General features: G+C 38.2%; 1 protein-coding gene across 9 annotated transcripts in view; it reads left to right on the forward strand.

Annotated features, from left to right (window-relative positions):
- ENPP2 (ectonucleotide pyrophosphatase/phosphodiesterase 2) overlaps window positions 1-22,978 on the forward strand; it is a 77,891-nt gene that overhangs the window by 50,682 nt on the left and 4,231 nt on the right. For 3 of the 9 annotated variants that reach the window (XM_072410693.1, XM_072410692.1, XM_072410695.1), the window contains 12 exons: window positions 1,114-1,201; window positions 1,299-1,386; window positions 2,454-2,626; window positions 3,250-3,298; window positions 6,137-6,193; window positions 6,460-6,597; window positions 9,797-9,933; window positions 12,174-12,309; window positions 14,521-14,598; window positions 14,953-15,085; window positions 15,884-16,037; window positions 22,057-22,107. In XM_072410693.1, coding sequence (XP_072266794.1) covers window positions 1,114-1,201; window positions 1,299-1,386; window positions 2,454-2,626; window positions 3,250-3,298; window positions 6,137-6,193; window positions 6,460-6,597; window positions 9,797-9,933; window positions 12,174-12,309; window positions 14,521-14,598; window positions 14,953-15,085; window positions 15,884-16,037; window positions 22,057-22,107 — 1,282 coding nt within the window. The remainder of the gene's footprint in view (window positions 1-1,113; window positions 1,202-1,298; window positions 1,387-2,453; window positions 2,627-3,249; window positions 3,299-6,136; window positions 6,194-6,459; window positions 6,598-9,796; window positions 9,934-12,173; window positions 12,310-14,520; window positions 14,599-14,952; window positions 15,086-15,883; window positions 16,038-22,056; window positions 22,108-22,978) is intronic. The other 6 variants (XM_072410698.1, XM_072410700.1, XM_072410694.1 and 3 more) reach the window with 5 other exon arrangements.

The raw sequence follows: 22,978 nt of genomic DNA on the forward strand, positions 1-22,978 counted from the left end.
GGGCTTCTGCTATTTAAACTCAACGGCTCCATCAGCAATACTTCTGACATTGGCCAAGTAGTTTGTCCAGCAGCTAATTTAAAGATTGTGCAACTACTGTGTTGTTTGTGACTTCTACTTGATGAATTGTATATGTTTTCATTGCATTTTTTTAATTCAATTATGAGATCTAAGTCTAGAGAGTATTTTCTCTTCCCCGCTTCTTAAGAAGTGGGATCCTTTTCCCTGTCTAAGTGGCATAGCCTCTTCCAATTGCATGATCTAGACAAGTTTATGGCCACCGATGTCGGAGTCAAAGGACTGCCAGGCTAGCATTTAAATTAGCAGTCCCCCACAACATTTAGATTAGTAGATCTTCATAAAAAAAAACAAAAAATATATAGGCATAGGTTAAAGGAAGTGGGCAAGAAATCCCATAAATGGGTGACGGAATCTCTAAGCTTCATAAAAGATGTTCTCCTCACCAACAGGATCTAGGTACGAAGTACTTGCCGTATGGTGTAATTTATGGTGTAGTAAATGCTGCCCGGTAACTGGTAGGGCTCTATCAAACCTCAAGTGTGACAATGCACAATTATCAATTCCTAGGTGCACCCTGGGGTGACAAAGCCTCATTGTTGATAACCTGAATTGCTGCAGAAAAATCTTCAAACAAGAACAGGGTCATCAAAAGCAACATGTTACTTTTAAAAATCATGCTGTTATCTGGCACGGCCGTGTGCAAAAGATGGTTTCCAGTCACTCTCGTTCACTTAAATGGGACAGTTTGAGACCGAAGATGAGCCCATGGCAGCACACGGGTCTGAAATAAATGAATGGCAGCATTTCCTGTTGAGGAGACTGGTCATCCTAACCAGGTATTTATGTGCTGGATCACTGATCTCCTTAACACCTACTCTTACAGGCTCTTCCCATTTGAGGAAAATGATCCTAAAAGTAGATAATGAACTGGACTTCAAAGAAGATATTCTCATCACCAACAGGATCTATAAGTAATTTAAAAACAAAAGTGAAGGTAGTCCCTGCATTGACTATTTTCAGAGCCACAATGTCAGCACTTGTCAGTAATGTACATGCATTCCTCATGCTCAAACTTTTGAACTCTTTACACAGAAAACCTGTAGATGTCTATAAGAAGACACCCAAAGGATGTGTTTTCCAAGGAGATCATGGCTATGACAACAAGATCACAAGCATGCAGGTATAGCAAAACAAAATGTTGTGGCACTCACAAATTACCCTTATGTTAATTATGAAACGGATTTGCTATTAAATAATAATTTTATTTTTTTCTTAAGACGGTCTTTGTTGCCCATGGACCTAACTTCAAATACAAGTCCAAAGTACCGCCATTTGAAAATATAGAGTTGTACAATGTCATGTGTGGTAAGTAACTTTCCTACAGTTTTGTTTATTAATTTTTTTATAATTGGGTAATAGGATGAAATGTTATAATTTACCATGGTACTTAAAAACATTCATTGAGCCTTGAATTAGCCTGATAAGGCTCTAGCGGCAAGACCTGATATTATTTCTGCAATGGTGTTAAAATGGGGTATTCCCACCATTGTTGTATGTTAAACTCCTCCTCTAAAATTTTCTATAGTCCCTCATAAGGGTATTTTCACACTAACCATGAGGTTGCACTGTGTTTACCTCTTCCTAATGGCCTTCCACTACCTCTGGGGAGCTGTTTTCATGCAGCTTTTCCTGGCATCAGCCCCATAGACAATGCATAGTGCTGTCTGATGTGCAGATGCTGGTTCTGTAAGAACCAATGCTATGGTACGAGTGACTGAGCAGCTGGCAAGGGGCCAGTCTCTAGGAGCTGCTTGGGTTGCTCAATCCTGAGACAGACTTAAAGCGTACCTAAACCCATAATTTTCACTTTACATAAAAAGGTAGACAACCCTTTATTTGGTAAGTATAAATTCTGTGTGTTTTTCTCCTCCTGCACATGCTCTGCTTCTGCTCCTTCTGCACATGCTCGAGCACTTTGGGCATGCGCAGAAGGAACCCTTCCCCCTATTACGTCACCCAATCTTGCACCTGGGTCGGGTGACATAGTAAGAAGAACCCAGAAGAAGAGAAGATGATGGTGGAGGCTGGAGCGCCGGCCCGAAGACGGATACTGGGACGACGCCAGACCCGACTGGCTGTGCCACCATAACGATAAATGATGGCAAGTCTTTCAAAGGTGTTACTTGTTCTGGTGACCATCTAAGGAAGCCATTCTCTTACTTTTACAGACTTCTTCCTAAATCTCCAGGAAGTTAAATAAAAGGAAATCTCTCCAACAGGACAATCAGGGAAAAAACAATGACCCTTCCTTGTCATATCAAAAATGATAATTTAAAGTTTTGCCCATACACATTACGGTTTGTCCCATTTACACATGTATATAGTACTCTCTTCACAGTTAATTTAGTCATCTTTGTGTTCTCTATGCTTAGACCTTCTTGGATTAAAACCTTCCCCCAACAATGGAACCCATGGAAGCTTAAATCACCTTTTAAAAGCACCAACTCACAAGCCAGCAATGCCAGATGAAGCCTCCAAACCAGTAGCAGTTGTTGTGTCTCCAGCCACTGTAAATGAAGAGCTGGGATGTTCATGTGACGTTCAGGTAAAAACGTTTTATCAAAAAATATTGTTTCAAGACGCAGATCACGTATGTGAAGACTGAGATGTTGTTTAGTTGAATATTTAGTGTATAAATAGTGTAAAGATTTTAAAGGGTAACTTTGGGGTAAAATGGGAAAGTTGCCATTCCCAAGGTGTTTTTTTAAAGACCCATACAATAGGACAATTCTCTATATCCTTGCCTCCATCATTTGTTACAATCATCTTGGACGTATCCGTTCCAACTGAGGCAAAATTGTTTGAAAGTTGCCTTGTTGTGTGGCAAGCTTAGACCAATAAACCTATTGACTGCAGCCTCAAAATGTTCACTCAAGTAGGCAAGTTTTATGAATATTTGTCATAGAAAGCATTTTTTTACAGTGTTACAGCTATATAAATATGTTTAAAGCATTTTTTTTATTTATTTGCTGCTTCAGTCATTTTCGAACTTAGCAGACACTTTTTACCTGAAATTGTATGAACACACAAATCTATAAGAATCAACTTTTACAATTTTCTGACAATGCTGATCTAATTAACTTTATATTTTAGTGTGTTAAAAACAATTTATGCAAAAAAATTATATACATTTTAATGTGCGTTTTTTTTTTCTTTTTCACTATGAAGAATAAGGCAGAAGAACTGAATAAAAGGCTTTATATCAAAGCAGCAGATGGTAAGGCCAATGTATTTCTATAGTTTCTCTTTTCTCTTTTTTTATACCTTTTTTAGATATATGTAATAATGAATTGCCTAGATATCGATGAGGGTTTCAGCTGTCCAGTTAATTAGATATTAGTTATTCAAAAAAAAAAGTATTAATTATTTACTCAAAAGCATTCAGTTTTAGAAATGTGGGATGTCGGGATGCTTGACAATTCTTAGTGGTGGGTTATGTGCTCTACAACATATTTGGCTATCCAGAATGATGGATAAATCTGACAAAGATGAGTATCCCAGAAATCAAAACCACCTTTATCACATGCAGAACAAATAGAGAAGAGTATTCTCCAACTTTTTAACATGGGAGAACCCCTGCAAATAACTTTCCGGTCTTTAGGGAACCCCCGCTATATTTACTATTTATACACAGCTCACAGTACATTAGTGTAGTGGTCAGTAGGAAGAATGTCTCTTGCATTGCTGGCCAGAATGTCACCCTTACAGATTGCCAAAAAGATCATTGGTGTCAGTTAAACTGAGCTGAGAGATGCAACTTGCTTATTGCTCAAAGAACCCCTAGCAACTTTTGCATGAACCCTAGGGTTCTAGAGCCTCATAGACATCTTAGCCTTCAATTCATTTATCTTTGAATGATATCTGCCCATATATTCGATTCAAAGTCTATCCATAATACAAACTTCTAATATAAAGAACATGTAGCTGTGTCTTGTTCTGGATATTAGTCCTTTTTCTTTGTGAATATGTACTGTGCTGTGTCAATGTTGGGTGTTGGGATTATATTTTTAGAATTTTCATGACTTCTGTTTCTTTGGGTATTGGGTCATGTTAGCACGGTTATTAATGCAACCTTGCAATATTATGTGCCTTTTTATCAATAGATAATGTCCTTTTTTGTCAATTGAATATAATGTTATGGTTTGCAGTCACAATTAGAAAATCTTTCGATCAAGTCCTGTTAAAACTCCATGTTTCTATGATCAGTTCATGAGCTTGTAATACTATATCAGATGGCAGACACTAGAAGACCTCATGTCCATTAATTTTCTGTGATACTGATATGCTGCTCAGAAGGAAAAAAATCTGTTGTGTAATTGGCAATGGAATGGTCTGTGCAGTGTAATCGGCAATGGAATGGTCTGAAACCTTTCCAAGGCATTAAAAAGCTTTCAGTGCAGTTCTTGAAACCCTCTTTTTATCTTCTAGATCACAGCTAGAGATGAGCAAGAATGCCTCTGGCTTTCTCGTAAAAATTTCCTCGAATTTCAGATGGTTTCTGGAAATTTCGGCAAACCGATTTCGCAAAACCATCGGAAGATCTAGGAAATTTTAACAAGAGGATTCACAGGGAATCCTCCTGTTTGCGATCCCCGGGGCACTGGAGGTTTATTAACCTCCAGTCCCGGGGATATTCTCAATGAATGCTGCTGCCTCGGGCCACATTCATTGGGAAGATGTGTTATTCCCGGCACTGCGGATTGCAGACCTAAATTTTTTTTTAATTCGACCTCGATTGGTGAATTACCATCAGCCGCTCTCACTTAAAATTCCGTAAGCAAGAACGGCTGAATTCGCCGCAAGATCGAGTTTTAAAATCTCGCTCGCTCATTCCTACTCACAGCAAAGATTTCTCAAAAACAAATTGTAATTGGTGAAGACCAAGGCGATTCCATGAAAATTTCTTGGCAGTTATATTTTTTATTTTTTTTTTCATAGCTTGATGGAGCAAAATGGTTTCTGAGCATAAAGCAATTCGGACAGGCTTTTTAGTTAGCTAGGGGTACAAATTCCTAAATGTAGACTGTTTAAAATTTGATTTGAGCTTCTTATATGGTATTTGCCATCAATGTTTCTATTTTAGGGTTGGTTTCCACAAGTAGAGCATGTACATTGGTTTCTATAACCGGATCCTGTAGGCTGGTTTCTCTGATGGGATGCTGTAGGCTGATTTATGCAACAGGATCCTGTGGGCATGGGTTCACAATGGCAACCTGTAGTAGGCACATTTGTCTATGCACGCGTGGTAAATACTTCAGAGCTGCACATTGTCCAGCTCTTGTTGATCTATCTTTGTACTAAATAATGTAATAACACTAGTACTAGATACCTGCATTGCCCTTCATGTGCCAGGACCCAGAATAGTACAATTTCAGAGGCTTGAAGGCATGTGGCTTTGCTTCCTTATCACATTAACATACAATTTTGAAGGGTAAAACAAAAACAATGTTTTCTTTTAGGTAGATGTAGGACACATGTAAAGAACTGGTTAAAGAGCTAAACCTCATAGCATAGATACCTTCTGATGTCCTATAAAATATTAAAGTGTAACTGAAACAAAAAAAAAAAATAATATAGTGCCACTTAACACCTTAAGTTAGGTGGGTGTATCCGTTTTTGTCTTCATTTTTCACCTGGTAATCCCTCCAATAACGCACTTTCTATCCCTGGGTGGCTAGGATCACTCCTCCATGTCTATGATGGGAGCCATGGTTGTCACCCAGGCTTGTCTTCAATTAAATCTGCCTTGGTTCTATTATATGGGAGTTGGGTGATTCTAGATAACGGGAGGAAGAAAATTTTGTTTCATGTTTCCAGATAAGCTTAGAGAAAGGGCATGGAACTGCTGGCTGGATCAATAGCTGTTTGCTGAAAATGATCCTAGCCTAAAAATTAAACGGCTACCTGCAGCCACCATTTAAAGACTTGTGAGGTGCAATATATAAATGTTTGTTCATAGGTTTAGTTATCCTTTTAAATAAACACATTTTGAAGCTCGCAGGGATCTGTTGTCATCAAAAGCTGTAGTAATACTTGTATTTGTTTGTATTAACAGATGTGGCAGTAGACGAGCTTAGCAATGAAATTAAGGAGGTGCTGCCAAGGAACTCAGGTTTGTCTATCTAATATTTGTGTAGATTTAACCTGCTCTTGTCAAACATACGTCTAGAAGGGTGATTTGTCCAGCGGTGCAACTGAGAAACCAGCTGAAAGAGACAGCTGGATAGAAAACTGCTGCATCTGGGAAATCATATCCCTTTGTCCTTAGGATGGGGAAAAAGGAAATCTTTTGTGTCTGTCCTTCTGTGTCATTTGCTGTATATCAATGTGGCCGATAAATAAAGAATCATTATATCGTGTTTCTCTCAACAATAAAAGGCTTGCTCACTGAGGATGGCATTGCAGGGCCTGCGTTCTTAGAAAGGTTAAGTGGCAGCTCAGAAGAGGCAACTTTAAGTACTTCTTCGTGGGAACACCAGCAAGAGTCCTCAGGAATGGCAATGACAAGTGGAGCTGGTGAGCCTTTGAAGTGGGACATGGCTGTCCAGCTCTTAAACATCTCAAACACCCCTAACACCATTTTTATGCATTTTTTGGATCACATATAACAATACTACTATTCTGTCCATCATTTTGAATTTCCTGGAGAATAATTTATCATATTCATGGTGCCTTGTATGAAACCTAGACTCCAGTTTATTTCACGTTTCCTTAATAATAAATAATGGGGAAATATTGGGTATAAAGACATTACACTTCATCTGATGCACGTTACAAGTATTGTTTTTATTGCCTTAAGCTGTATCCTGTTCTGTTTTATTGTCTTCTTTATGCCATAGTAATATTGTTGTTTGTAGCCAGATTGGGTAGATTTGCCCCATATTTTGTGAGATGTACCTATTTTCCTAATTAAGGATATTTCATTTGTCAGGTGTCCATTGCTTTTTAATGGTGGTTATTTATAAGGGATTTGGAGGAGAGTAGGCCATGTGACTGAAGGCTTAAATAACCAAGCTGTACTTGCCTTTAATTTTATAGTTATTCAGTTCCTCCATGGCTTCAGAGCCCCCAAAATGCTGGAGTGCACTGTTTCTTACTGAGCCACTATGTCTTTCTGCTATAGAAGACTAAAAGCATTGGCATGAACACTGGTATTTGTACTTGATCCTATCCCTTTTGTCTACCCAACGTTCGTGTTGGCCCTTAAATATAATGGGCAAACTCATCGATCATTATGGTGGGAAGTAAGGGAGACTAGCTTGACTTGAGCTTGGAAAAGCCAAGATTTGTGTATAACTTTAGCTGCCCTAATCTCTATATCAGCTGATTGTTCTAAAATGATTTTTAACATCTGAATAAACCACTCGTTGTAGTCAGGGAGGATTAAAGAAAAGTCCTCATCCACCAATTTGGAAGATATAGAATCCCTCTAATGTCTTAATGAACTATTCTCCAGTAATATCATTACATTGTGCTTACCAGTATGCCCTTAATATTTAAATATAATAATATGATTCATTTCAATTTCTTTCATGCTTCCAGATCTCACACTCCCATCCTGCTAGCTTTAAATTAACATTTAGATGGCATTTATTCAGATCATTAACTGTATAGAATATGCATTGTAAAAAATCATAAACTTCCACATGGCCAGGTGCAACTGCAATCTGTTTCAGTAATATATGCAAAATGAACAGATTAGCTGACAACATTATTTTATTTGAGCTTATGAAATTCTTGCTTCAATACATTTAATTAGCATAAGCACTATGCTCATTTTTTATGGGAAAAAAGTCATGTCATGTTCAGGATTTTTCTGTTGGGGGGATTTGCTACTGTTTGTCCTGGTGACCGCTGTTTTCGAGACTATTATTTAGGTCAACTTTATCTTCCTGGAGAAAGACTTCTAGTTACAATCAATGTTTCTGCTTGATTTAGGAAAGAAAAATATATAAGCAGATGTTGGAGCGGTATAGCACAGACCCCCAGATATGTCATTAGGCCATATAATTTTCATAAAAAAGCATAACAGGCTGGTTGGGTAAAGGGTATCACTGCCTAAAACTTATGATGATGACAATGATGTGATGTTCAACCATTTTTTTTCTGTCTCTTGGATTTAAAAAACATAATGAACGTGTCGCATACTTGTGGTTTAGCTCTACAATTCATATTTATTGTACATAATGGTAATGTCCTCAAAAAATGGCTGATAACCCTTTACATTTCATGGCTGCAGAATTTAAGCAGGACTATATAGAGAATCTAACCCAAGAAGAAACATGTAACATATTGTAGGTCTTGGGCAACTCTTACTATAGTTACTATACACACAGCTCACATTACAATAGCTTGGTGGTCAGTACAATGCCTCCTACACTGCTGTCCAGTAGGAAGAATGTCGTCTTTAGAGCCAAAAAAAAAACATTGGTGTCAGTTAAACCAAACCAAGTGGTTTAAATTGCTCCTTGCTCTAGGAAAAAATAACGGCCTCTGGAGGAACCATGATTGAGAAGTATTGGCTTAGACTTAGAGGAAATGGTTACTGACTACTGACCACTATGTTAAGGAGATGAGAGGAAGGCTGTTCTGTAATCCTAACATACTTTCTGTACTACACAGACTGTATTGTATCTATAGAGGAGCATCCTCTATAGAGGATCCTGTGTCCAAAATACAGAACTTCTCCCCCTCTTGTCATCTACATAACCTAGTGGGTGGTCTGTAGGCCACAGAAAGTAATGGACAAAGCTGATGACGGCTCATAAATGGGTATATTTTAAATGTAGTATAGCAGCCTTTTTAACTCGGGGAACCCTTGAGATAACTTTCGGGGTCCTCAGCCAACCCCTTCTATATGTACTATATCACAGTACCTTAGCACAGTGGTCATTGGGAAGAATGTCTCTTACATTGCTGGCCAGTGGGAGAAATGCCACCCTTACAAATAACAAAAGCTATTAAACCAGTAAACCATTGGTGTCGGTTAAACTGACCTGAGATACACAAATCTCTCTGCTAGGAACCCCTAGCAACCTCTGGAGGAACCCTGGCGGATACATACTGATGTATGGTATATACCAGAACAATAAAGGGGAAAATAAGAGATGTTCCTTGTTAGTGGATTACATATACTTTAGTGATCATTACTATATGGTATTCAAATATATATTTGTGTTTTCTGTTTTTATTTGCAGATATTTGCCAGCTTTGTGCAGTATTTTGGCTAAGTTCTGTCTAGCTATGTATTTAGTTCAATGTTCAGACTATTTACATTTCTCTTTTGTCTAACTGGCTGTCATTTGATTTGATCAGCCATCACTCTCCCATTGGATGTCTGAGTTCCTACGTTCTGGTGGATTTCTAAGCATGTATGCGCTGTATATGAAACATTAATATTTTCCAGACTTTATGTGGTGGGGGGAATAAGATTACTTTCTTAAAAATCATCACATCAATAGTTCTATCTTTTCAAGGACAAGGTCAATAAAGTAGAACTGATTGGTGGTTCCTAACATTTTTTAAATAGGTTAGATTTATCCATGACCAAATAATGATTCCCAGTAGTTGTGGCTGCAACCCATAATTTCAAGGAACAGTGAATGAATAAATAAATGTGAAACTTCATCCAAAATTCTGTAGATGCATTTGTAGTGATTGGTACATGGTGAGGCAAGTTGAATATACTCAAAGTTGTCCTACATTTCTTTTCCAGAAAAAAACCCATTATACGGGAGACCAGCCGTGTTATTTAAGACCAAGTACAGTGTATTACATCACAGTGATTTTGTGAGCGGTTACAGTGAGAGCTTGATGATGCCACTGTGGACATCGTACACCATATCAAAGCAGGTCAGTACATTTCCATGATGGTCTCCAAATGGTTGGGGACCACTGCCTTATGGTACCCTAGGACAAGATTCAAAAACTCAAGTGTAGAGATTCTCTGACCAGAGTTCCTCTGCTTTTTTTCATAGCTGAAATAATGTGTCCGTGTTCATTTAACACTTTTTTGAAATTTTTTTGGACATTTTTAAAGTCCTATTTGTGTAAAAGTACTTTCAACTCAAAAAAGTACTTTCTAAGAGCCAGAGTACCTGTAAAATAAAATAGCGTAAGCTGCATCATGGCTCAGAACTTGTGTACAAAGGAGAAAGAGGAACAGATAGTTCTCCTTTTACTGTCTCCTATCCTGTCTTTTTGTGTGGCTTTGGAAGTGAGAGCTTGAGAGAGGGTAGGTGGTGGTGTCCAGCTGGAGGGAACAGAAAGGTTGGAGTCTACAAAAAAGTAGCTAAAGAGTCACCTAGATTCCATTTACTAGAAAGTATGTAGAAGAGAATAAAAATAAGTTTGTTTGGACATGACATGTAGGGCATCTCATTAACGGTTAAAGGTGTATAACAGAACTCTAGGCCAATATAAAGAAAATGGCAATGCAGTATGCCAAGTTCAGGAAGTTCTCCCGTACCATCCCTCCCTCTTACTGCCTGTCACAGAGGGTGCCAGCAGAATGTGCCGGTCATGCTGCCTTTATAGCACAACACCAGTGCTCAGCAATAGTCAGTGAATTTCAAATGACTGCAAGGAACTCATTATGGAAAAACATACTACTAATAGCAGTAACAATTTTCTTTCCTGACCCCAGAAAGTTGGAATTAAATGGTCAAGTGTTGTGGGGGATTTCCCAGGAATCTATTTTACCATTTGAAATGAGATTTAGAAATCGGGGAGTATTGGTGAATCCCCCTGCTAAGTTCACAAGTGAATAAAGCTGTCTTGTTATAACCCCTTATTTTGGTTCTCTAAAAGATTAAAGGGCCAGTAAATCTGGGACAAATGTTTATATCCAAGTATCTCCTTAATTTACTGTCCTGTAGCTACAGCAAGCATTTAGGAACAAACCCTCATACACCTGTCATTAGAACAAGTGACTACCTTTTTTTCACCTTTTTATACTTTTCTAAACACAAAATAGTTTTTTTTTAGGCCATTGTATTATTGAATATCTGCCCAAATATTTGATTCAAAGTCTATCCATAATACAAACTTCCATTATAAGAAGTGTGGATAACAATGGTCACTGGAACAGAGTGAATTTTTATAAAGAGAGGCAGAGCGCTTGACAACCCCTTGTGCTTTTTTTTTTTTTTTTTTTTTTTTTAAACATTTCCTCCTAGGAATCAGTTACTGCCATTAAAGCACATGGACCTGGAAGATTCCCACACAGGAATCTTTGAGGTAATGTCTGATTCCTGGTTTTATAAATAGAGCCCCCTATGTTTCTGTCCCATATCCAAAAAGGAATAATTTTTCCATTCCTTTTGAAGTTGAACTTTAGTCTAAAAGACACAAATGAATGCAGCCCATAAGTATGTGAATTTGACCCCAACTGTCAGCAATGTCATCCTACTGGCTATACTCTATGACAGGGTTGTGTAAGACTTGGGAATAGATGCACAGAAATGCAACTACCTTTAGCAGGTGAAATCACTGTTTTATATCTGTGATTTTAGTGGTTTGCTTAGAAATTAGCTTTTAAAACATACTGACCAGGTCAAGCTCACTTTATTGCAGAACTAAACCCTGGGGATACTCGCCTGTCTGTGTTCTGTCATGGGCACTGCCATCCTTCTTCTCTTCGCCATTCTAATCTTCTGCCATCTTGGTTGGATGGGCCAGGGTGACATATCTTTGGTGTAGGAGCTCTGTAGGTAATTCAGTCCTGGCACAGGGATTGAAAGCCAAGATTGCTGGGTATCCTTGACAGTTCCCTGATTCAAACAGTAGGGTAGGAGGAATTATTGCAGAAGAAACATAGACTGGCTCTTTCTGCAATAACGACCTGCCTGATCACAAATTTTTAAAAGTGGAACTTTGGTGCCATACTGGCCAGGTCTAGCTCACTTTACTGTTGCCTAATGATATAGAGGTAAACCAAAATGCCACAAACCTCTCCATCATAACCATTAGCAACCAATCGGAAGCAAACATTAATTCTCCCGCCATCTTTTTTGCAATGCAGGTTTTATTCTTGCCTATTCTTAAAATATAAACTGCATGAGACATTTATCGTTTCATATGATTTCTTTCAGGCTGAATTATTTGGCATCCCAGACTATCTCTCGAATTGTGTAAGACTGGACCCACGCATTTCTGCTGGCCACAGCCAAAGCTGTTCTGCTTACAAAGCTGATAAACAGATGTCCTATGGATTCCTCTTCCCACCCCGTGAGTTGCAGCATCGTGATCTGTGTGTTTTAATTTATTACTGGTGGCATGCACAAGGAGGGGAAAACATGGCATAATAATTGTTGGTGTCGGTGTTGCTGCGATAGAACTTGGACAACCTTGAATTTTATCTGAATCTCTGTGTGAAAGGCTACAGGCTGATTAAGAAATGTAAAATGTTGTGTTTGTACAAACATAAGTTTCATCATAGGGGTAATGTGCGATACATTTTTTTAACTCATGTTGAGGCATGCTTTTATAAAAGCTGTATAGTTACCCATACAGACCGATCAGATACTTTGAATATAGGGCTTGGAATCTCTTCTAAATGTAACGGCTGAATCTTTTTGTCTTCTATCCTTTATTGCTATGCTTGCCCAGAAACCTGGACCCCCGTAACCCTGACAAAAATAAGGGTAATGAGCCCTGAAAGAGTGAAAATGAGTAATATACAATTTTAAATCAATAATTCTCAAAATTTATATAACAAGGCTGTTTTCTTCTCCCAATATGACCTGAAAGAAGCCTCTAATGCATCAGGCAGGAAAAAGGAAGCAATGCTGTAAAAATATTTCAGTAATACAAAACATAATAAATACCAATAGAGTGCAACAAATGAATCAATACCAGACTAAGACAATTGTCTAATCCCAATGGCCAGTGGTAGTACAGGCCTGATTTATTAAAGCTCTCCAGGACCAAAGTAATTTGTCAAGCAATAACAATTTTTAGGAAATCCAATTCAGATTTGCTGGATTACCCAGGATCTTCCATGATAGTCTATCTTCTCCAGTCTTGTGAAGTTTTAATTAATCAGGCCCATTGTGTCTTGTGTTGGGGCCTTTGGTTACAGTTGAAGCACTCAAACCCTGGAAAGGAGTATTTGTAGTCCACAAAGTGACTATGAGAAGAAAGTTCCAGGAACACTAATGTGGCTGGTGATGAGAAAAGTTTATTTAAATTGCCTCAAAGTACTATAACAACTCAATTGAAAGGGCCCCAGGCCACCTACCTCTCTGTGGCAGTTGGGGATTCTTCTGGTGGCAGCCGCTGTTCCTTTACATTGGATAGGAGGAGATGCAGACTCTCTCTTCTTTGGAAAGCATGGATTTAAAGCCTAAGCAGCAGGGGGGCCTTGACGGGAATATTACCGGCTATTAGGACTACAAAAAGTTAAACCTGATTGGCCACTACAGGTGTCCACTATTTTACTTCGACTCCAGTTTCTCATGTTCCCCACAAGCCCTACAGCACTGTTTTAAGTGGACTAGAAGTTCCAGTTCTACTAATGTGCCAACAGTCAGGTCATTATTTCTGAAATGGACAGGCGATGTCCCTTCTGAAATAATGTGTCTGACCTGCCTGATCGCTCCAGGTTTTTGGCAGCAAAGCTGAGCTGCGCAGTATCGGCTTTGGTTGTCAGGGAATCCCTGCAATTCTGGCTTCCCTTGTGTGTGCCGAAGATGAATGAACTCCCGCACAGGCCGCCGTTCGATAAAATGCAAATAGGTGAATCTCACGGGTTTAGTTCCAACTCTTAAGGGCAATGTGTAATACAGCATGTTGCTACATGTTGTATTCCTTTAAAGGACCTTCAAGTGCAAAAAAAATGATGGCATCTCTGACCAGTGTCCTTTTCTAAACTACTCAATCATATCGGACGTGTTTGTTGTATTTATTAAACAGATATACCAACACTTCCATTGGTGTGGTAAGCAGACCAAAGGGGTGCAAATAGGAGAAGTTCATTCTTAAGTGTTTTATACATGAGTAGCCTCACAGATCAGTTGAATTCTTTGAAAAATGTAAAAAGATTTTCTGCTGGAGGGCATTATTTTAGTTTTGCTCCAATTCTCTATTTTAATTCTAAACTGGAGCTGAGCTTTAAAACATAAAAGGCATATGTTAAAACTAAATGCTCATGTTTGTCTATGGTACAGAAAGAAGGGGGGAAGAGAAAGGGTGTGATAAGAGCAAGCGATTATGGTAAATTTGGTGCTTTTTAACTTCATATAAAAATGGGGCAGTTTTGACATACAATGGTATAATATATGCTTAGATCAAGCTTAAAGTGTGGGGGGGGGGTGTTTTATATCTTGAATCGTTATTAAGATGTTGTCAACTTTTTTATATTTTAGCAGCTTTTATAATTGTATACATTTTGTGAAAATATACTATTTTGCATTTTAAACTCGTATTTTGTATTTTTAGAATTGAGTTCCTCTTCAGATGCCAAATATGATGCATTCCTCATTACAAACATTGTTCCCATGTATCCAGCATTTAAAAGTAAGTGTGCTAATATTCCTCTAGTAAAAATCCCGGCTAAAGCTTCTTTCTGGATTTAGGAATATATATACTTATGTCAGGATTTATTGTTTTCTCTTTCTTGTCTCTCTTTGGTGTTTTTGTACTCTTCACTTTCTGCTTATTTGGTACCTTTACCAGGTGTTTATGATGACCGATAATTTCAGCAATTCAACATACCCCTGTACAGGGGGATGTAATAACATATTAGTAAAATGGTGATATACAGCATAGATGGTGAAAAACATATAAAATTATTGTCCTATAGTTTTTATTACTGCAGGTTTTTTTAATTAATTTATATTTAGGTAATTAATTTTTTTTTTCTTTTAATAGAGATCTGGAACTATTTTCAGAGGGTCCTGGTGAAACGCTATGCATCAGAAAGGAATGGTGTCAATGTCATTACTGGGCCGATATTTGACTATGACTACGATGGCTTATATGACACCTCTGACAAAATTAAAACGTAAGTTTATAAATTGATTATTTTTGCTGTCAAAGCCTTCTGAAGGCTCTAGCATCAAACTTTATTTTTTACCCCAAATTTTTTATTCTTTGTTTTGGATAAAGGGGGCAGTATAAGAAAATATGTCTTTGTCAGTGCTCCCTATGGCCCTGGGTAAATGCCATGGCCAGACTAGACATGAGAGAGTCCAACAAGACAGCCTGAACCTGACAGTGGTTCACACTCTTCCATACACAGTCTATACTAAATTTTTGTGGATGACCCGGAGATGCCCTGATAAATCCTTCCAGAATACAATACCAGCCATTAGCTGTCAGTAATTTAATGATCCAGCATGGCAGTATACTGAAGGACATCTAGGGTCAGCTGTACCGATACGTTCATCTAGAGCAGCCTTTCTCAACCTTCGAAGTAACTTTCAGGTGTTGGGGAACCTTTGTCAATATTTGGCATGCCCAGTTCATGGTACATTAGCCTGTGGGCCATAAGGTCTAAACATCGTTGGCCAGAAGAAAGATTATGACCTTTCTAGATAGCCAAAATCATTAATGTCAGTAGTAACTGAACTGAGAGGCACAGATACTCTATTAACCTTTTGAAGGAACCCTGGCTGAGAATGGCTGTTCTAGAGTGAAAAAAATTTGGGATTTCTACACTGCTTTTCTTTGTGTGTGTACAGAGCTCTAAGGATACCCAGCCCAGATACCCGCTGTTCTGGGTATTGCATGAGGTGGGTGTATTGCACATGATGGAAATGCATTACCTGAACTAGTCTGTACTCATTTCTTTTTTCCCCAGTTTTGTAGAAGGATTCATACCAGTCCCAACACACTACTACTCTATAATCACCAGCTGTTTAGATTATACCCAGGCGGCAGACAACTGCGATGGCAGATTATCAGTAATGTCATTCATCATCCCTCACCGGCCAGATAACGATGAAAGCTGCAATGTAAGTTCACTTTGACTTTATATATAATACGTTTTGTTTTAATCAAAGAAGCACTATATCGATTGTCCCCTATTATTCTACATCTGAGTTGTTTTACACTTTTTAGGGGTCTGTTCACTCAAAAAAAATATTTGTCACTTGGTGAGCTCCTTTTGAGAATTCCCAATTCTGCACCCCTTTCTCTGGTCATTATAAGTTCCTCCCACCATCCCTACTGGGTTTTTTCTATTTTTTTTCTATATGATGGGAAATATTGGAAAAAGAAATGGAATAGTCGAAGGTGGAGGAGACTCAAAACAACCGGGTAGACAGAAGCAGATTCTGGAATTATGACAAGGAGATCCCCCTGCTAGAGTATACATAAGGAGATCTGCCTATACCTTCATCAACAAGATCACTTTTGGGTGAACTGACCCCTTAAATGAAGAATACATGCTGCGGAATAAATAGTGTGGGATAAGTACAAAGACTATTACAAATTCCACTATACTGCCGTTCTATTAGTCCTAATTCCATTTGATCTCATCCTTGCTTCAGATATCTAGTGAAATATTTTCTAACGTTCCACTTAAATGTCATTTTATTTATTCTCATACATATGCTGTAAAAGAACTCAGATGTGATGAGAGCCAAGAAGTCAAAATTTGTTGTCCATTTACATTGCTATATTAGACGACTGAGTCTATTTACAGAGCAGTAATAAAAAATGGCCTATAGTAATTGCCCCTATGAATTAAAGTTGTTGAAAAATTGCTCTGCTTGCCCATAACAACCACACTCTCCCCTTTATTTCTGTATGGCAAAATGGGATAATGATGGGGAAATTTGGGTTGTCATAGGAAGACTGCCTTCTGCCTGGACAGAAAACTGCATTATCAGTACATTACCATTTAATATTGCAATGCCTGATGTAATGAGGAATTTATGATCGCGTTGAATTAACCAGCCTGTTTAATTCTAGAAGCTTTGGAAACTCCTGCATGATGGCGAAATGGCTTGTTTGCTTGATATCATATATTGGCTGTAATAAATATGATGTAAATGCTATGATACTTTTAATACTTTTAACTGAGGATATTTTATAATTGCAAAAAATTGTAATGTTTTTGCTTGGAATGAGAATGGTAAAGGTTGGGATTTACTTGGGAGTATCACCAGAAAATGTGAAGTCTGTGGTGATAGGCTCATAGACTACATTCTAGTTGGTTGCTCTAGAACAGCCATTTTCAACAAAGGATCTGTGGAATTCTAGGGTTCCTCCAAAGGTTTGCTTAGAGGTTCCTCATCTGTGGATCCAATTTAATTAAGCCTATTTTGTACTGGGGCCAAAGTCACTTTTGTTGAGCCAGTTGCATGATTCTGGCATTGTTTTCAGTTGCCTATAAAGGTGGCAGTTTAGGCATCACTGTGAGGAACATGGCAATCTATTTAAGAGGCCTTTTCCCCACTGACACTCAATAAATGTAATTTCAACAGGGCTTCCCTAAACAATTAAGGGTTCATCGGCGTGGGGGGAGGTTGGTAAAGACTGTTCTAGGCTCAAAAGGATTTTGAAATGGAGATTTTGCTTTTTATGTTTGCATCATCATATATTGCCTCAACCCAGTGGGTGTAAGCAAGTTTATGCTAAGAGATATCAATCAACAAAAAAAGGAAGATGGAGGCCTGAAAAAAATTTAGGCCTTAAGACAACCGCCCTAATATATGCTTTAGGTCAGGGGTGTCAAAATCTGGCCCGCAACGTCCTTTTTTTTTGGCCCCCAAAGGAATCCTAAATATGAGTTGCAGCTGGCTGCCACTACATTAAAATAGCGCCGCTACTACAATTCCTGGCATCACTCGCGTCTATAGACCACCGACCTCTCTGCCAATGCGTGGCCCCGCATCTGACCGTTTTATAAATGCAAGTAATGCCAGGAATTGTAGTAGCGGCATCATTCGCATCTGTAGACCAACGGCCTCTCTGGCCCCGCATTAGACTGTTTATAGACGCAGGAAATTGTAGTAGCGATGCTATTTCAGTTTCAAGTTTGGCCCGTGGCTTTGTCTAAAATTTATCCTGCTGTGTCTAAAATTTATTTATGCTGTGATTGTTGGATTGAAAAAATCCTCTGTAGCCAGCCACAAAAGCACAGCCAAAAAAACAAATCAAGAATCAATGAACACTGTCCTTTCTGTTTGGCAGAGACCACCAGGGATGAGTGAACAAAATTTTAGAATTCAATCTTGCAGGGAATTTGTTCTCGCTTACCAAAATTGTAAACAAGAATGACCGGTGTAAATTTGCCAAACGAAATAGAATTTTAATATAAAATTTTTTTTTTTTTCAAAAAAAAAAAATCCAGGGCTGTGCCAAGGCTGCATTCATTGATCAGCTTAGTGTGCAATCCCCGGCACTAGAGGTTAGGTGGGAACAAGTCTCGCCATTCGAAACCTCTAGTGCTCTTTAAATTGGCTGAGGAAAGGAAAAGCCCTGGAAATCCTCCTGTGCTGATTTCCTGGAACTTCTGATCGGTTCACGAAATCGGTTTGCGGAAATTTTGCGGATCCATCGGAAATTTGAGGAAATTTTCGCGAGAATGCCGAAAGCATCAGCTCTGACCACATAACTGACAGTGATAGATTTGCAATTCTACAAAACTATATCTAGTTATTGATAATATCCATTTTCTTATTTTTTTTTTACTTTGTCATGAAAAAGGGTACCATTTTTAGCTGGGTAATGGGTAGGATGCATTTAACATGAAGGAATAGCTGAGGTTTTAGGCTAAAACAATAATACTTATATTATTCAGTTCCATATTTACAAGTCCCACCTTTTGGCTCCTCTTCAGTTACTGGATTGATCTAATTTTACACACAACTTTAATGTGGAACTAAAGTTATCGGTGGGGCTAAACTTTTGGCACACACTTACCTTTTTTGAAGCATCCTGCACCAGTCCAGCATCAGGCTGCCATCGTCATTGCCAGGTTTTTCAGGTATTGGATGGCCAATGATCATGTAACCCACCACAACAGCATAACATATGTGCTGTACACTACACAAAAAAAGTAATAGGGGAAAGTTTTTTGGGGGAACAAAAGGCTTTGTATTTGTGCATCAAAAATTAGCAATGAAATAAGATGAATTCTACTTGAAAAAGATAATCTATTTGAAATGTAATTTTTTTTCCTCTTGCAAATCATTAGTATCATTGGTAACAAACATACTAGATGGGGGTCAGAGATTAAAAAAGTGTGCTCCACCCAAAAACGTATTCTAGTTTGTGGCTGTGGGTTGTATCTCTCACATCCTTCGCTTAGATTCTTGGGTCCTCCCGCCTGCCAATATATGGTGTCTTTATTCGCCTTGTCGGTTTAAATTATTTTATACACTGGAAAGTGCAACAGCAGATGTTAGAATTAAGGTGCGTACACACTTCCAATTTTTATCGTTCCAATCGAACGACGAACGATCGATTGGGCAAAAAATCGTTGGTAAAAAAGTAACCAACGACGCCGACGAACGAGGAAAATTGTTGGAAACGAACGACCGGACCGGCGGATCGGATTGGACGACGATCGTTGAACATCGTTCGTGTGTACGGTCGTTCGTTGATCGTCCATGGTCAGAGCATGCGTGATGAACGAACGTCCGTTCACTTTCCTGTCGTGGACATAGTTCCTCTATCGCTTAAACGATCGTATCTATTGTGTGTACAATATCTACGAACGATCGTGTCGTTACCTCTATGTGCGGGATCGGTGCTATACGATCGTTCATATATATCGTGCAGGAACGTTCGTCGTTCGTTTTCCGACGATAATAATTGGAAGTGTGTACGTAGCTTTACTAAAGTTGGGTGTGAACATCCAAAACTTCAAGGACAGGTGCGGAGCAGGAAAGAATAGTATGAGGATCCTAAATTGAATCAACAACATCCTAGATTAGGCACTGACAGCCCACCAGGCTCCACTTTTATCTAAATTTTTTTTTTTTACCAACTATAGCTATGAATTTTAAACTACACACTTGTATACTTATTAATGCCAGATTTTTTAATATATGCCAAAAAATCTCTTAGGTTGAAGCTCCATTAAAAAAAAAAATACAATGCTTCAAAGCATTTGTATTTTTACTAAATGTGATTTCATTTATGAAAAAAGAAACACATTTCTCTTCGTTGGATGGCTAGGGATGCTAAAAATACTGATGCTTATAAATAACTTTGAACTAATATTGCATGCCTACGAAAAGGACCACTAATAACTAAACGGCAATAATAAACCTTTACACTTTGCATGTATTTGTCTGAATTGTCAGCTTGCCTGTTATTATACTTTTGTCTTTCTGTTTTGTATATGTTCTTTATATGTATGTTGTTTTGTTTTATGTTCATTTTGTCATTTTTTTCTTGATTTATCCATTCCATTTCCTAGGTCCTTCATTTCAGAACTTTTTTTTCTACCCAGCCATAAAACTTCTGTTGTATGGAATCCATGTACAGCGTATGCAATAGCATTTACATACAGTTTATATTAGGAACTATGCAAAACTCTTTTATTTTTGTATAAAGTGGAGAGAGATTAAACCATTTAGTGTTCTCCTAAATTATGTCTCATTTTGGGAGTAACAGGTTCACTTTAATGGCAACCCCTTCAGCAGCAGACTAAAATAATCTTCCTTGTTGATCTGCTTGGCATCTCGAAGCAAGGAAATTCCCCAAACATCTGCGTATGAGAAAACATGCCACTCGTTCCCCTTTCCCCTGCCAACTTCAACCATATACAGATAATTGTCACCCAGATGAACAGTTGTTCTCATCAAAATCTGGCATATGTACAGCAGTCTTCTGATGTCGGTCATCACTCAATCATGATGGATTGACAAATGACTGGAGAGGGGGAAAGACAAGAGAAGGATATGCTTTCCTCCATAGTGGTCTTTCCCAATCATAGAACAGAATACTACTGTTTATGCATTGGTCAATGGAAATGATCACAAAAGATAATTTCCAGCGACAATCTTCTGATATCCATTGGAAGCCTCTACAGGGCTTTAGGGAGGTTATAGTTAAGCTGCCCTTTTTAAGAGAAAAAAGCAAGTTTGCTGTTTTTGTGACCGCAATATAGCTTAAGTCCAAATGTTGAATGCCCCTTGCTGTAGGAACATTAATTACCCCTGAATGATAGATCTAGAAATGTACAATTCTTATACTCCTACTCATAATTATCAGTAATCTGTCTGACAGAAAGCCTTCAGAAAGTGAAGTTTTGAAGTCAACTTTATACATACTGACACTGCTAAATAGGCTGGGCACTTAAACTCTGATCACAAAAAGATCTGATGGATAACTGTACACCTGAGTACATCCTACCTTCCCCCCATGGCAGCCTTTGCAATAAAAAAAACAAAAAAAAACTTCCATGCTTGGTCCTCTTATTCATGTCCATCTGAGCCATGGCCCCATTTAAAGTGTTTGAACAGGCAAGCTACAGTAAATGGGGTTGGGTAGTTGGGGTTAAAAAAACATTTACATTTGTATTTGAAGCACAATTATCTTAACTGTATGTAATTGCTATTGGATAATACATTATCCTCCCCTTTGTAAAAATGGCCAAAGTTTGAGCCTAGGTCACAAAACCAAGCAGCCCTATTAAACTCTATATGTAATATTTTGCTACCTAAATGTTTATTTGCCTCAGCACTGCACAACTTAGCCAAAAATAAATCTAAAAAAAGATATATTCAGTAAAAAATCTTGCTATCTGTTTTTAAGTTACATATAAAGCCTAATGAGTGCCCCAAACTATTAACTTCAATACAAACAATCCTTATCTTGACATTATTGACAAGTTTCAACCCTTCCTATTAGAAAAAAAATCTTGTTGCAGCTCGAAAGTTTTTGCCCATAAAACAACCTCTACAAGATGATTCAGATTTCTTTTTGGCTACGAGGTGTAGATGTGTGGGAACGTGTAAAGTGTAAAGTATAAGGACAATATTTTGAGCAGAAAACTTTTTGTTTCTCTTATAGTATGCCAGGTCCGGTCCCCAGGGTTCCTCTAAAGTCAGGTCAAAGGGGATGGTTAGTATATTTCCTCCTCTTTATTTTTCATGGTAGAGACTGTCTAAAGTTAAACTTTAGCTGACATTTCACCAATCAAGAGGAAAAATAAACCCTTTAGAATTGAGTAACCAAACACTGCCTCCAGCATGGAGCAATTTACTCTTATCTCTTGTCTTCTTCTGTGTTTCTCAGTCACTCCACTTATGTTTGTCAGCACCAGATGTCCAACTATCAGTGTTTAAACTGCTTTTGATTAATTTTGAGGTCTGTCCTTAGCAGTGTTCCATGTCTACTACTTCCTTCTGTGGTTTTGTGTTTCATGTGGCTCACTAAGTGATCTTCCTATATTAAAACAAGTCACGTTCTTCTTGTCATCGGCAAACCTGGAACATTTAACTCTTTGGCCTCTACATATGGAAATATGGAGTCTTTAAATAGACAAATGTTGGTTTATTACATTTTCATTCTTTATTATTATTACACAGTATTTATATAGCGCCATCATATTACACAGTGCTGTACAAAGTCCATAGTTGTGTCACTAACTGTCCCTCAAAGGAGCTCACAATCTAATATCCCTATCATAGTCAAATGTCATTAACACGGTCTAAGGTAAATTTTGGGGGGAACCAATTAACCTAACTTTGCATGCTTTTGGAATGTGGGAGGAAACCCACGCAAACATGGAAAGAACCTGCAAACTCCATGCAGATAGTGTCCTGGCCGAGATTGGAACCAAGGACCTAGTGCTGCAAAGGCCAAAGTGCTAACTTCTGAGCAAAAGTGCTGCCCTGGTTCTTTATAAACTAACATTATTTCCCATTCTAAAATTCCAGGTTAGATGAAGTATGCTACTACATCTACTGATTTAATTTACATTTCTGCCATA

This window comes from Pyxicephalus adspersus, chromosome 5 (assembly GCF_032062135.1).
Source record: "Pyxicephalus adspersus chromosome 5, UCB_Pads_2.0, whole genome shotgun sequence".
Classification (NCBI taxonomy): domain Eukaryota; kingdom Metazoa; phylum Chordata; class Amphibia; order Anura; family Pyxicephalidae; genus Pyxicephalus; species Pyxicephalus adspersus.